The sequence below is a fragment of the Numenius arquata genome, chromosome 6 (assembly GCF_964106895.1).
Source record: "Numenius arquata chromosome 6, bNumArq3.hap1.1, whole genome shotgun sequence".
In the NCBI taxonomy this organism is placed as follows: Eukaryota; Metazoa; Chordata; class Aves; order Charadriiformes; family Scolopacidae; genus Numenius; species Numenius arquata.
Genome location: NC_133581.1, coordinates 13,329,606 through 13,343,691, shown reverse-complemented (window position 1 = coordinate 13,343,691; position 14,086 = coordinate 13,329,606). Strand labels below are relative to the sequence as shown.

The 14,086-nt window shown below is 39.3% G+C and overlaps 1 protein-coding gene across 2 annotated transcripts in view; it reads left to right on the top strand.

The window, feature by feature from the left end:
* Positions 1 to 14,086, top strand: part of LRP5 (LDL receptor related protein 5) — a 155,905-nt gene that overhangs the window by 71,951 nt on the left and 69,868 nt on the right. For both annotated transcript variants that reach the window (XM_074148524.1, XM_074148525.1), the window contains 2 exons: positions 1,349 to 1,745; positions 2,211 to 2,382. In XM_074148524.1, coding sequence (XP_074004625.1) covers positions 1,349 to 1,745; positions 2,211 to 2,382 — 569 coding nt within the window. The remainder of the gene's footprint in view (positions 1 to 1,348; positions 1,746 to 2,210; positions 2,383 to 14,086) is intronic.

Genomic DNA, 14,086 nt, shown 5'->3' with positions numbered 1-14,086 from the left:
ATATCAAACTGTATCCTCTGTAGCAAACTTATTTGGGTGATGTTACAACACTGCTTTTCTAGATCCTTTCCTTGCAGTTTCAGTAGTGTTTCTTTTCATAGCTTCTGAGATATTTTGAGACTAAGCTCTGATTCCCAAACCGAAAAGCAAATAGCAGCACAATCCAGCTCCCAAAGTGAATGTGAATTTTGTTTTGATGTGCAATAGATTCAGTTTCTGAGTCTCTATAACTCCATTTGCATGCCCAGCTGAGAATTATTTCTGGAAGAATATTCTCATGAGGATTTGAATTTCTGTTATCCTCAGTGGGCTTGAAAGATATATGTCCCACGTTGGCCATTTTCATTCAGTCTGGGCTGTTGGTGGGAACTGGAAGCTACCACCAGCTGGTGTTAGCTGGTCTGGATGAAATGCGACAAGTGACTTTTGTTTTGTTTCGAGTTTTGGAGTTTTACTAAACAACTAAAAGCTCCTTGTTGGTTTTCAAACTATGGAGCATCATTTTATTAACAGAATAGGAAAAAGACACTCTTTTTGTGCTGAAGCATGCATGGGTGAATGCAGGGGAAATGTGTTAAGCAACTGGATGTTTTATTGTCTGTCCTGTTTTTGTACTGATAAAAGAAGTTGCAGAAGGATGACACTGAAGATGCCATTTGTCTTTGAAATATGCTTCAGGCTGTTTTTTGACACCCTTTTCACACGCAGTGAAACTTTGCAGTGAGGAGGAAGAATAGAGGAAAGAAAAGAACAACAATCCTTTTGCGTTAGAATTAGTTTTGCATCATCTTTGGCCAGATGAGAAAGACTTGCTGTAGTTGTGACTTGCTTTCTTGTTGGGCTGTCTGAAGCAAATCATTAATGTAATTTGTTTACAAAGTACTCAAAGTATTCTGTTAGCCCTTGTCATTTATTGTGTATGGCTTGTGTCTAATGCATGTCTAATGCACTGATACAGCTGGTGGAAAGTTTGGCTGAGGTGAGGAGTTCTATGTGATGTGTAATGTGATGAAATAGTTGGACCTATCCCCACTAAATTACTAAATTGCCTTTTTTTTTTTTTTTTTTAACAGATTCTAGATAGAGGTTGCTATGTTCCATATTAGTTTAGGAGGCAGTGAGAAAGATGCTTTCATTGTGAAATAATAGTGGCAGCACAAGTAGCTAGTTGAGAAGAACTGATTAGGAATAACTTCCTGCTCAGACAAGTCTGTATTTCAGTGGAAGTTTGATGTCCTATTTTAAGGAAGTCTCTTCTTATGACAGTGATAGTGGCAGTTCACAGACTCTCTTGACTTGTTCACATCAATAGCAAAGGAAATAATACCATGAGTGGTTTTCTCCCCAGGTGCTGAAGAAGTCTTGCTGCTTGCTAGAAGGACTGACTTGAGGAGGATTTCCCTGGACATGCCAGATTTCACTGACATTATTCTACAGATAGACAATATCAGACATGCAATTGCCATAGACTACGATCCTGTGGAAGGCTATATCTACTGGACTGATGATGATGTCCGGGCAATTCGTCGGGCCTACCTTGATGGCTCTGGAGCACAGACTCTGGTTACCACAGAAATCAACCATCCAGATGGTATTGCTGTGGACTGGGTGGCAAGGAACCTGTACTGGACTGACACTGGAACAGACCGCATTGAAGTGACCCGGTTGAATGGGACATCAAGAAAGATCCTTATCTCGGAAAACCTAGATGAACCTCGAGCAATAGTGCTCAATCCTGTAATGGGGTAAGTTTTGTGTTTATTCATAGTCCTGTGATGGGTCTTTGGATCCAGTTTATGGTCTCCTGAAACTGAAAATCTGCAAATTGCAAGATAATGTGTGTATTATTTGTTAAATGTTCTGGAAGTAACTGGCTTTCCCTTGCTTGGTCCCTTTAATACTGTGTATATAAAAGGTGACTTCTAAATATAGTGCTGTTCAATAAACCTATACATTGTGTGTTTGGTTGAATTTTCTTTTCTCTGCATCTTATCATAAGTATGAAAGAATTTGGCCACTGCACATTTTCAGTAGTTTATTTAATGTTCAAACTTTATGTTGTCATTGCTGGTTACAGTTCAAGTTGGCTTGTTTGCTGCAGTTGGGGAAGCAGAAAGTTATTAAGTTCCTTCAAAAGCAGGACAGATCTTGACAATTTTTTTTGTCTTGCATGTTATGTGCATTGACTGTTTCCCCTCTTTTTGTTACAGCTACATGTATTGGACGGACTGGGGTGAAAGTCCGAAGATAGAATGTGCTTATTTGGATGGCTCAGAAAGGCGAGTTCTGGTGAATACATCCCTAGGTTGGCCTAATGGCTTGGCACTGGATCTTGAAAAAGACAAGCTTTACTGGGGAGATGCAAAAACAGACAAAATTGAGGTGAGTAATAGAACCATATGTGGGTGCATTCTTAGAAAACAAGTGCTATTCTCATTTGCCGCTTTATGTCCTGGATACATTTATCTATTTTTTGAGGAATCTTGTTTCATTAATATTAACATGATATTTAGCATAACAATACATATTTGAGAAGAAAGGAAACATAGTCATGTGGTTCAGAAAAGTTTTGCAAGAAATGTTATGTTTGTTATGTCTACATTGTTACAAGTGTAATTTAATTGCTTGAAATCTCAGGTTTTACCTGAGGCTTTTGCAACAAATTGGGACACTCAAGTACAACCTCTTTAAAAGATGTTTTGACTTGTCTGTGGTGCTTGGATACTACTGGTATCTAAAATTGCTGCATGTGGAAAAACTTCATGCAACATTCATGTACAGGAGAAGGTGGATGTGGGGGACCTAGAGAGCCATATTTCAGGACCTTAATGATTATGTGGTGTCTAGATGCATGGACAAGAAGTTATTTTTAATGTACCGCCTGCTTTGAAAACAATGAAGGCATTCTGTCTCTGAATTTGAGGAGGGGAAATCCTCTTCACAATGTTGTATAAACATTTATGACAATATTTAGTGTTTCTTAATTGTTGAAAGAATGTCTGATAGAACACGGTGTGATTCCCTTATGCCCCCCCTCCTTTTGAAAGAATTTTCTTAAAAATGCAAAAAATTCTTCCTGTCTACCTACTGCTCAAATGCTAGACAAAGTTGGATGAATTATCTGCTCATTTGTTATTATATTCTCCCAGGAGTAAGGTATTGAAGTGTCCCTGGAGATTCACTGCTGTAAATTTAAAATTTGGTTAGAGCAGGCATCTGTACTGATCAAGTCATGGACATTGACAGTTGCACTGGGGAGGCCCAAGGTGTTTCAAAAGACATTCTCCTAAAGAAGATGCCTTTCCGCCCATTGTTTTTGCATTAGAATCCCATGATTAAATCTTAATCTAAAAGAATAATTGTGCTGCCACAGAAGAGAAACAAGACTTAAATATCACTGCAGAGAACTGAGTCTTAGAGTAGTTTCACTCACACTTCATAGTTTCACCATGATAAATTAAATAACTGAAAGTTATAACTCAAACCTAGAATGAAGGTTTGGGGCAAGGTTTTTTTGGGCTTCTGTGTGTATGTTCATGAGATTCTGAGGTTTCAGTGAATTATTAACAACGGTATTCAACTGAGAGGAAATTCAGCGAATTGATAGAGCTTGATAATATTGTGATGTAGAATGGCACGTGGCTTTTGTGTAATCTAGAAATACTGATGAGCAGCCATTTTAAACATTTGTTGTGGATGTGTTCATGGAGTTGCTGAAGACCTGTATGTAGTAGCAGGTTTACTTGATGAGTATGTCCATGTAATTTGAGACAGCTGAGGATACAGATAGATAATACGGATACAGACAGATGTTGTGAAGAAGTCTCAAATAGTTGCTTAAGATCCTGTTGTGTTCCCTGTCACCCTCAATGCTTAGTTTCTAAATAAAATAGTTGTTTAAGAAGTGCATCTAGTTACTGGCCACTTGTGCTCATATTTCTAAGAAGGAAAAGTTGTAGTTTGAACCTCAGTCTAACGTTGTAGGTTATGATTAACCCAAGGGTTTGGATGACAGCATGAGATGTGACCTGAGATCAGACAAATTCAAAAATTCCTACTCTGTTATCATTAGAACATTAGATTTGTCAGCCAGACAAATGTTCCTTTTCAATATCTTGATAAGCTCCGGGTAACTGGTGGGCATAGGTCCCTTGACCTGATTGTAGTATGTTCTTAGTATGAAGTAATTGATTATCTTCCACAAAGCTGTCGGAAGAACAGTGTGAAAATTAAAGGTGCTAAATAATTAGCTCTGAGTATTTTTATTTGAAAAGGGAATTCTGCAGGGAATTTGAATTAGCCTCAAAGTAAGACGAGGGGAATAACTAGCTAATTGCAATTAATTCATAAAAACAGTTATCAAACCAGAATGTGAGAGTAAACAACCCAAAAAAAGTTTTTTCTCTTTAAAGCAATAATTGAAATTTTCTTCCTGTGGTATAGGCTAGTTTGCTGAAGTCATGTTTTGACTATACTGTTACAATGGTCTATTTCTGTACCAATACCAAAGAAGAGCAATATAGAAATTTTTCCCTTGGTCACAGCCTCTGAAGTCAATTGAGTTTTCGTGGTTTTTGGGGGGGTCGCACATGCAGCCTTTTTAGATAAATAAATTTTGAGGAATGACTGTGCCCTCATAAGGTTTTGCCCTCAGGAAGAGGGGAAGCAAGACAGTCTGCTAGCTCCAGAAATGTACCTTCAGTGTTCAGTAGTAGCTAAGTACTGGGCTTGATGACTAACAGAGAGGTCCTGTTCCCCCCTTACCTTTCAGCATCCAGGACAAGGAATGTTCCAGATGCCACCTTTTATAGCTGGGACTGTAGTTGTGCAGTGTGCTTCATGGGTTTAAGCAGTCTATTTGGCCTGTCTCACTTCATTGTAAGGCAGAAAAGCCAGTGAAACTGTTTGGTTTGGCATCAAAGTTTAGGAAAATCAGAGAAGCCAAAGTAAGGGCTTTTTATTCCCTCAGTTTTTCTTTTGCTTATTATACTTACTTTTTGTGGTTCTCTTCTATTTGCAAAAATAGAGAGAAAGAGGGTGGTTCACTTGGGTCTTGCGAACAGAAGACATTCTTTATGTGAAGTGGATTGTGACATCTGGAGATACATTGATTCCTATATATTGTGCAACCCCGTTTTAATTGTTAGCACAAGAAGTGAAATCTCCATCCTCATAGCAATGGATTCCACATTTTCTTAGATTAAAACAGGTGTAAATATTATAATTTTAAGTCTTCCCCCCTCCCTCATCCCTTTTTTCTGGACTGGCATGAGTTAAAACGGCACTGGCACTTTGTCAGTAGAAATGGATGTTAGATGTCTATTGCAGAACTTTCATTAGACAACAATTTTTCGATTTCCATTTTGGAATACGTGCCAGACACTTTGTGTATTCTGCTTACTTGGGAAAGAGCTGTGTAACTTAACCAGTCACTGACACAGCTCGGATACTGGCCAGTTTCAGACTGGTCTCTAATAGAGCTACTTTTCATTAATAATCCTCTACAAGATGAGAAAAAGTGCACTAAGGAGATATTTTAGAATAGAAGCAAACTGATCCAATGGATTGTATTTCACATTTATTGTTCATCTTGCTATATTTGTAACCTAACAGTGTTTTCCGGCAAGATTTTGGTGTTTGAGAGGTTCTGTCAATACCATAGATTTTCCCAGTAAGCCATAGTTTGTGCTACTCTGCTGGCTTCCATGCATGTGAAGCCTCACTCTGTGGTGTATGAGGTGGGGCATTTCCACTTTTACTTGTTGTTGAAGTTATTCAGCATAAACTCATTCTCTCATGCATGTGTTCTGTTGCCAAGAGCATGCCATTTAAGTGGCTTGCCAATGCAGCTGGTGTCTCAGTGATTTGTTCTGTGTGTGTGTCTGTTGCATCCACAACTTGTCAGAAATAAAAACCTACTGACTGCAAGTTGAGGATACGCATTTATATTTTATACTGTAGTTGATCTATCTGAGTATTAGGATTTTTCTTTTTCCCAGGAAGCACCTAAAACTACCTTGAAGCATGTTACTGGATAAATTTAGTTTGTTTTAACACCTAAAACCAGCGTAAGTGGGATAGTAGTTAGTAAGCTGTAACTCTATTTTGTAACTCATTAGACGGGGAAAAAAAAAGTTGATGAAGTTTTGAGTGGTTTACTCTGTGGCTACACTGCAAGGAAAGAGTTCTTGCTTAATCTAAAATGACATTCAGATATATGTTGAGTGCTCCTGAAGGAGGAAGACTTCAACCAACTGGAGAGCCCCTATGCGTTTCAGAAAGTGGCACTCTGCAGCTGCACTCTATGAAGAAGGCAAAGAAGGTGGCACGTGGCATGTGGATCACAGCATGCTGCCTTGTATATGCTGAAGATGGGAGGCCAGAGAGCTGTTAGATGGTAATGAAGAGGGACAATGGCTGGGCCAGTATATTGTTCTTCATTGGAGTAGTTGACTGTTAAGTCGCATCCTCTAATTCCATCACTGCCTTTTCAGAGCAATTAGTTTCTCTTGGGCTTTTGCAGTGCTGTCACTTGACAGTTTTCTTGTCTAAAAACTGCAGTCCCAGATTTGCTGAAGCAACTGGAGAAGCTGAAGCAACTCCTCCTTTTCCAGAGGAGAAAATTCCCATCTCCTCTGTTTTCCTCTATCCATCTGCTTTCACCTGCCTCAAAATGTCCCAGTTCACTGTGTAGAAGTTGCAAAATAGCATAAACGGAAACCATTATCTCTACTACTCTGCAGAGCATGGTTGGACTTAAAGCCTGTCAGGAAAGTAGTAGTATTAAGACTGATGTCCGATAATGTAAAAAGTGCACAGTGTAGGCTTTTCTGTAGCTTTCTGACAAACTGCTTGTAGATGAGAATTGCTTTCATCACACAGCATGCCTTCAACTGCTTTCCATACAGAACAAAAATGAGTGAATATAGCTTGTGCATATTTGTGCCTATCTCTGCTTGGTATTCTGTTCTGGTTTCTGGTATTTTAGATCTGCAGGGATCTTACTCTCCCTGGGAAGGCCTGTTCATATACAACATTTTTAAACAGTGACTGAACTTTGTACAGCTTAGAAATTTGATAAGCTGAAAACATCTGTCCTATTTTTGCTGGACCTTGGGTTTGAAATGTACTGTAAATGTCTCTGGTTTGTTTCTTTTCTGTTTGTTTGTTTTGGGAGTGGTTTTGTTTGGTTTTGATAACACATTTTGACATTACTTTTGGGTGCACTCTTCCACAATTAGAAAAGAAATGCTGCAAAGCTGTTAAAGGTACCAAGCAGCGTCCTGTACCAGGAGAGTATATTCTTACTTCTGCGTGTAAAACTTCATGGGGTGAAAACAGCAGTTACCCTTTCCTGGCAAAAACCCTTTCCTAACCTTCCCATCTGCAGCATTCAGCTGCAACACAAAGGGCCCAGTCACTTTGCAAGCAGTTTGCATCCTGAAGAAACCATTTGGCAAGGCTTGTCAAAATTTTGTGTGACAGGAGCCTATGGGGCTTTCGCTGCGAATTTGGCACCCTGTGGTAACATTGTTCCCAGCTTTTAAACTTTTTTTTTTTAAAAATTAGTTTGGCAAAGTGTACAGCAAGGAAAAATATACAGCAAATTTTGAGTCGTGTCTGTCGATATCATGTGTTTGTCTGCTCAGCTTCAGCTGCGAGTAAGGGGCATGGATTAATCCAACTGAACTCTGGATTTTACTGACAGTGAAAAGGTACTTTCCAGGAGCAAACAGCAGATTAATAAGGATTACAGGGTTCCAGCAGAGAGAGAAGCAAAGACCCAATGGCATCCACGTGTAGAGTTTCCTAATTCTCCTTAAAAACAATTTTGTGGTTAGCCAGGTTTTCCCATGTATTATTTCTTCAGCATTTGCTTAAAGTGCCTAGGGTATAATTGCATAATGAGCAATTACTGAATTCTCAGGTGCCTGTTATTATGTATGCATTTCACTTAAGTTTGTGCAATATTCTTGGAATAAATGTGACGCAGACTATCCCTTCTGGCAGCTTCCCCTCATTCCCCCCCTTCCCCTCTATTGACAAATGTCCTTCATTTGTCTTTGCAGAAGACTCATAATTATGTACAGTAATTCTTTGCAAGTTTGTAGAGTGTTTAAGTCTAAAGTGTAAGTCAGCACCAGATGGCAATCCTGGAGTTCACTGAAAAAATTTTCCAAGATGCAGTTATGTGGGCTGTCCTTGAAATTTAAGCAAATGGTCTTTATAATTAGTTTGTTGTTGATTACATTCTGCATAAATAGTGTAAAATGACATTTGGAACAATTTGCTACTTAAATGGGAGTAGGCTTTGCAGAAGTCAGTTGTACTGGGGAGAAAAATTGACTACTAAACTAATTTAAGGCTCCTTTTTCTAAACAAGTGTGGGTCTACTTCACATATTACGCTTTGTTTTCCAGTCGTTTGACCTAAAAAATGCAATATTTAATTTATACATCTTCTCATAACCGATGCATTTGTGTGTGTGTTTTTCTTTGCATTGGCATTTTGCATGGAAGGATGAGAAGACTATGTAGTGTAATAAATTGCGTGGGAGATGTTCTGGACTGATTTATTGAAACAGGCAAATCTCATAGAACAACTAATTTAAACTTATCACAACATGCTAATCAGATATAAAGAGTTAAAACATCATTTTTCTATAAATCTGAGTGTATTTCAGAAGACCTGGTTTATATTTATGTTAATGTAAGCAATCCCCACATTGCATATTTGTATTAATGCATGAGAACAGAGAAGTGAAATGGATATAGAAATAAGAAATACAGGATCTCCTTGATCTAAAGAACAGATATCAGTCTAAGGACACAGCTGTAGTACTAATATCACTTAAATTGATGATAGTGAGGGAGTCTTAATTTTAGTTATTTTTTTGAAACTCAATGACATTTGATTCAATTTAAAACTGTTGCAGAGAAAAGTCAACTAGTGGAATTGTTAAAAAAATAAGTTATTAATTGAAGCTTATACTATGGTCCCTAGATGAAGTGTATATATACTATATCCTATACTTTTTGTTTCAGATACATATGAAAATTATATCCTTTCTAGATGCAAATGCCGCATATCTAAAGTAATACATATCATATTATATTGACATATAATATGTTAGTGTTGAATAGCACATGTCAGAATTGGGCTAGAAAACCATGTATACGTCCCTGCTGTTAGTATAGCTCTGTTCAGCAGCATATCATCCAACCTGGGATGCTCCTTTGAATGTTGCCATTAGTGCCACTTCTAGTTTTTTGTTTTTGCACTGCACTACTCTCCTGCCTGGGATTAAGCTTGGTGTTGGAGGAGTGACGTGTTCATGTTTGTGGCCATTGGGTGTGCTTTTTTGTTGGAGGTTGTATATGTGGTTTGTGAGCTTTATATACTGTGATGTTTTTATTAGTTTTAAATAGCTGTCAGGTCTCTGTATTGCTATGTGTTTTACTTGAACAACCAGGAAGCACGAATGCTGTTGCAAGTAGATGAGGTTTTTTGTTTTACTTGAAGGGAGCTGCTCAGCAAACATTATCACGAGAGCTATATTTGTAGCACTGTCCAAAGACCTGGTGTGTAGCTAAGTGGTTTTTAAGGTTCTGAAGGGGAATAATCTATACAAGTGAGCTTGGGACCAAATTTTTACCACCAATCAGATACTCATTGTAGAATGGATAGGAGGAGTCATTTGGAGGAAGGACTATCTTAAAATGTTGTCGCAGGGTTCTGGAAGTTCTTGGGCTTTGTTAAGAATGATGACAAATTATTTATGATTGCTTTTCTCAGAGGGACATTGCTGGGATGGAACATAGGCTTTCTGGGAGGGAAGAAAGCTGTATCTTTGATTTCGATGCTTTAACAATGACATTGATAAATATCTATGGAGAATTGCATAAAAAATAAACCAGATTCTTAATAATTTTACAAAATTATATAAAGCCTGATGGTGCTCCCTCAGTGAAAAGGCAGCGTGCACCTTTAGGAAGAAGAAGGAAACCTGGCAGCTAGAGTAAGAGAGTCTTTTATTCTCTCCTCTTCAGGAATTCTCACTCTCTCATTTGCCTGTGGCTGTGTTCTGCTTGCACCATCAGACTCATCACCAGGTTTGGAGTCAAGAACAAGCACCTCGGTTCAGACTGGCTGTGATGTTAGTAGAGTCTCAACTTCCTCTGCTGAAAGAATTTAGAGTTTTGTGCTCAGGCATATTTGGAATGGTCTTTCTTAATTGGTTTGCTACCGTAGAAATGATGTTGCAGTTGGTCCAGCCTTGTACACACCAGCCTGTAGTGAGGAACAGAGACTGCTGAGATGATGTACAATGATCTGTAATGTTCAGCAGGTCAGACCACTGATTGATTTCAGATCCTAATGGTTTCTTATGAATTTAAACCCATCTGGCTGTGTTACATGTTTTTAAATCTTGAACTCTGGTTCAGGATTTCCTGGTGTGAGACTACCTCTTTGTGGAACACAGAAACATAGCCAGCCTCTACCCGGTAACACATTATGTCTATATCCTGTTCAGGAGCATAGCGCCTTCTAGCTCTGCTCTTCTGATTATACAAGATCAAGTTGTTTGTATTTTGCTTAATACTTAATTAGGAATTTTGTTATTTTATACCTTGCACTACATGAGCTTTGTTTACTTCTAAGAGGACTGTTACTAAGCGTGGGAGCTGCTGAAGAAAGTCAGGTCCAGGTTCACAAAATTTTGCTTTTGCTGATCAGAATGGAAGTGTCACACCTTTCTGCTCTAAGCTATGTAGTAAGGAGGTGTTCACAGAGCAGAGAGACTCATTGATCAAATGGAAGAAGATAAACTTATCAAGGTGAATTCCCTCCTGTAAGGGATACATTCAGACTTCGGCCAATTCCTCAGCAGTCTTGAGTAAAGCTTTTTCTGCTGTTCCGGGTGGGATGGGATGGGGGCTGCCTCCACAGGTTGATGAAGACCTAACCTCAATTAGTCTTGTCTTTGTCACCTTTTGGCTGAAGTGAAGCAGCCCAGTAGACAGGGGTGTGGAGGCTTCAGTCCTCAAGGTAAATGTCCTGGACCAAAAAACATTGTACCACGTCTCCTCATCAGCGTGTGGTGCCATGAGCACATTCTTTGTTCTCTAAGCTGAGATTTCCCAAACAACTTCAAATCAAATTCAAGACTCCAGTTCTTCATGGTTTAGGCTGCCAGACGGAAAAGGCAGCTACACATCTGAAGTGAAGACTGCTGTCTGGGTTGCTGTTGAGCATAAATGGATTTTCCACAATAAAGGCGAAGAGAATTTTTTTCTTAAGGGTTGTTCTGAGATACTAGATTAACCTCCCCTTCTCTCCCCTTTTCCCAATTTCCAGGAAGTAAAAAACATCAAAAGTTCAGTACTCTGTTCCAAGTGCAAGGTTCATATCAGCTGACCTTGCCTTCAGCATCATAAATAACCCGAAATGTTTATCTGTAAAGAAGTAGAGCAAAACCAGCCTTGTAGCAAAACCCTATTGTGTGAAAGCAGTCGCAGAATGGGCTCCTTGTCCCAACTAGAGGATACAGGAGTTGATGCAGCCTATGTTAGTCATGCCACTTAATGCACTAGCAGAAAACTCTCAAATAATTGTAGAATGGTTAGAGTTGGAAGAGACCCTAAAGATCATCGAGTTCCAACCCCCCTGCCATGGGCAGGGACACCTTCCACTAGACCAGGTTGCTCAAGCCCCAAAATAATGATTTGATTGAATGACCCTCCATAGGATGCTCTTGATCAGAGATTCTTCCAAACTGTTATTGCCCAGCTTGATACTGTATGCATTAGCTTTGAAGTGAAAAATTCACAAATATTGGTGGCTGCCAGTTTAGATATTCCGTTGAGTCTTTCCAGAGTGGAATCTGTACCAGTATGAACTTATTTTCAGCTACAACCATTTATGATTTAGGGTTGCTCTGTAGTCGTAAAGACCTCTAAATCTTGTTGATTTTCCAGGGACTATATTGTTTTGTACTACTTTTTTTAACGGGATGACTTAAAAAACGAGCAACTGACAGATGGCTTCTAAATTTGGTCTTTGTGGATGCTCAGGAATTACTTCTGTGTGTGCAGCTTTTGCTATATTTATCAAGAGGAAATCCTGAGGATGTATTAAACTACAAAGTTGAAGAATTATTTGAGTTTTACATGCTTGAGGCTCTCCTTTCTCCCTGAAGAATTATTTTAGGCTATCTGATATCAAATCACCCTTTTCCGCTTGCTAGGGAGAGGATTCTGCTTTACTTCCCTTGCTGGGATCAACTTCCTATATTTAAAAGATGGATTTTGTATTTAGCGGTACAAAGGCTTCTGTACCTATGAAGTGTGGAAATGGGCTCCCTTTTATGAGAACCTGATGCCTTTTCTGGTGCAGAATATATATGTCTTTTTCTAGTTGCTGAGAAAAAGGTGACTTCTATGGAAGTTGGAGTAAGTTGGAGGTTCTTTGTCAGACTAGCGGGTAGGGTAGTTAAGAGAGTTTTTAACTTGGTAACCTTCTCAAAGTTACTTGCTATATTGTTTACCAATGACTGTAAGGAATTTTCTTTAAATACTATTCCCCTTTTTGCTTTTGTTTTCCTACTTTCTCCTATTCTCTTCGAAGAATAAAACTGAGCTTTGCCATACAGCTTACCTCTGACCTAAAGCGAAGGTGATTTCTGTTGCTGCTGAGTTGTGATCTCATGAATATTGTCTTACAGCAATGTTGAGAGAGACTTGTTTCTTTGATACTTTGGGGATAGTTGTGTCAATATGCACAGTGTACTCTGTCAGGTAGGCTGTTTTGTCACCGTAGTTTGGGAATTAACTTTTTACTAAAAAGTCCTTCCCCTGCTCTTATTTTCCTATTGCTGTTTTGGAAGGAAAGTATCAGAGATACTTGACCTTTCAGTGCCTGGAACTCTCCTTCTCGTATATAATCCTTTGTACCCACTGGGGACACACCACATCCTTCTTGGTGTTCAGCGACCTTAGGTGTGAGCTTTTCAAATGAATAATACAGAGTTTTGTGCCACAAACACAAATTCTAGCAGCCTTCTGTTTCAACTTTTTGGGGTTTTTAAGGGTTCTGCATTGGTGATGGTATTTCACAGCATCACAGAAGATAACGTTGGAAAGCACCAGCTGGATTGTCTTGAGCAACTCTGGCAGGTCAGGTTGTGGTACCACATGTGCCTGTCGGCAGAAATTTCTGCAACCTTTGGTTGTGAAACATGGGAACCTGGATGCTGTTAGAAACAGGAGACCTGATGTGATGGGCTGGCCTGGCGGGGTTCCTGTGTTTCTGAAGAATACACACTAAAAATAGAGGTGTAGGACTTGCTTTTCGTGCCCGCGTCTTATTAGTGAAATTTTGAAAGCTGTCAGTTCCGTTTTTAGACTCGTGTCATCTGGCCCTAACGAGAAAGAAATCTAACAGACACACATGACAGCCACCACCAGCCTTCCCTAGTTCTCCCAAGATTGCCTGCAATGGTGGGAATTTTTTCTGATAAATGTCAGTAGTGTAGATGAGACCAAAGGTTTTTGTGTCTATTTAGCCTTTCTAAAAATTCTTCAGTGCGCTGATGGGATAGCAGTCAGTCAAAGGAAGACTTCCTTTGCTTGGCTTGATTGACCAGAGTCATTCTGTGGGAAAGGATGCTAACTTATTCTAAACTGAAGGTGACCCTTGCCTTTTTGTGAGCAATAAAGACATAATAGAGGCCCAGTTAGGGTTCAGTGGAACCCCCACAGCCATCTGCACACTTCATTGGCAGAAGTGGCTTTCACTTGAACTTGCATTTGACAAGTGTTTTCTGTCTCTTTCTCATTCAGAAGGGTCCTTCAAAGCCAAGTAATTGAAATGCTCTCACCCCTCGCTCCTTTTCCTCTGTCCCCCAGACTTGCTTAAATTGCAGGGCAACTGGTATTCAGTGTTAATGAATAAAAATGCATGCGCTTCCAAAGCTCACGTTTTTTTCCTTCCCATAGGGAAGTTTCTAAAAAATCCCCCTCTTTTCCACATTCTCCAGCACTAGCTTCATAAAGGAAAAGTTGGGGAAAAAAAGTGTTTCTGTTGC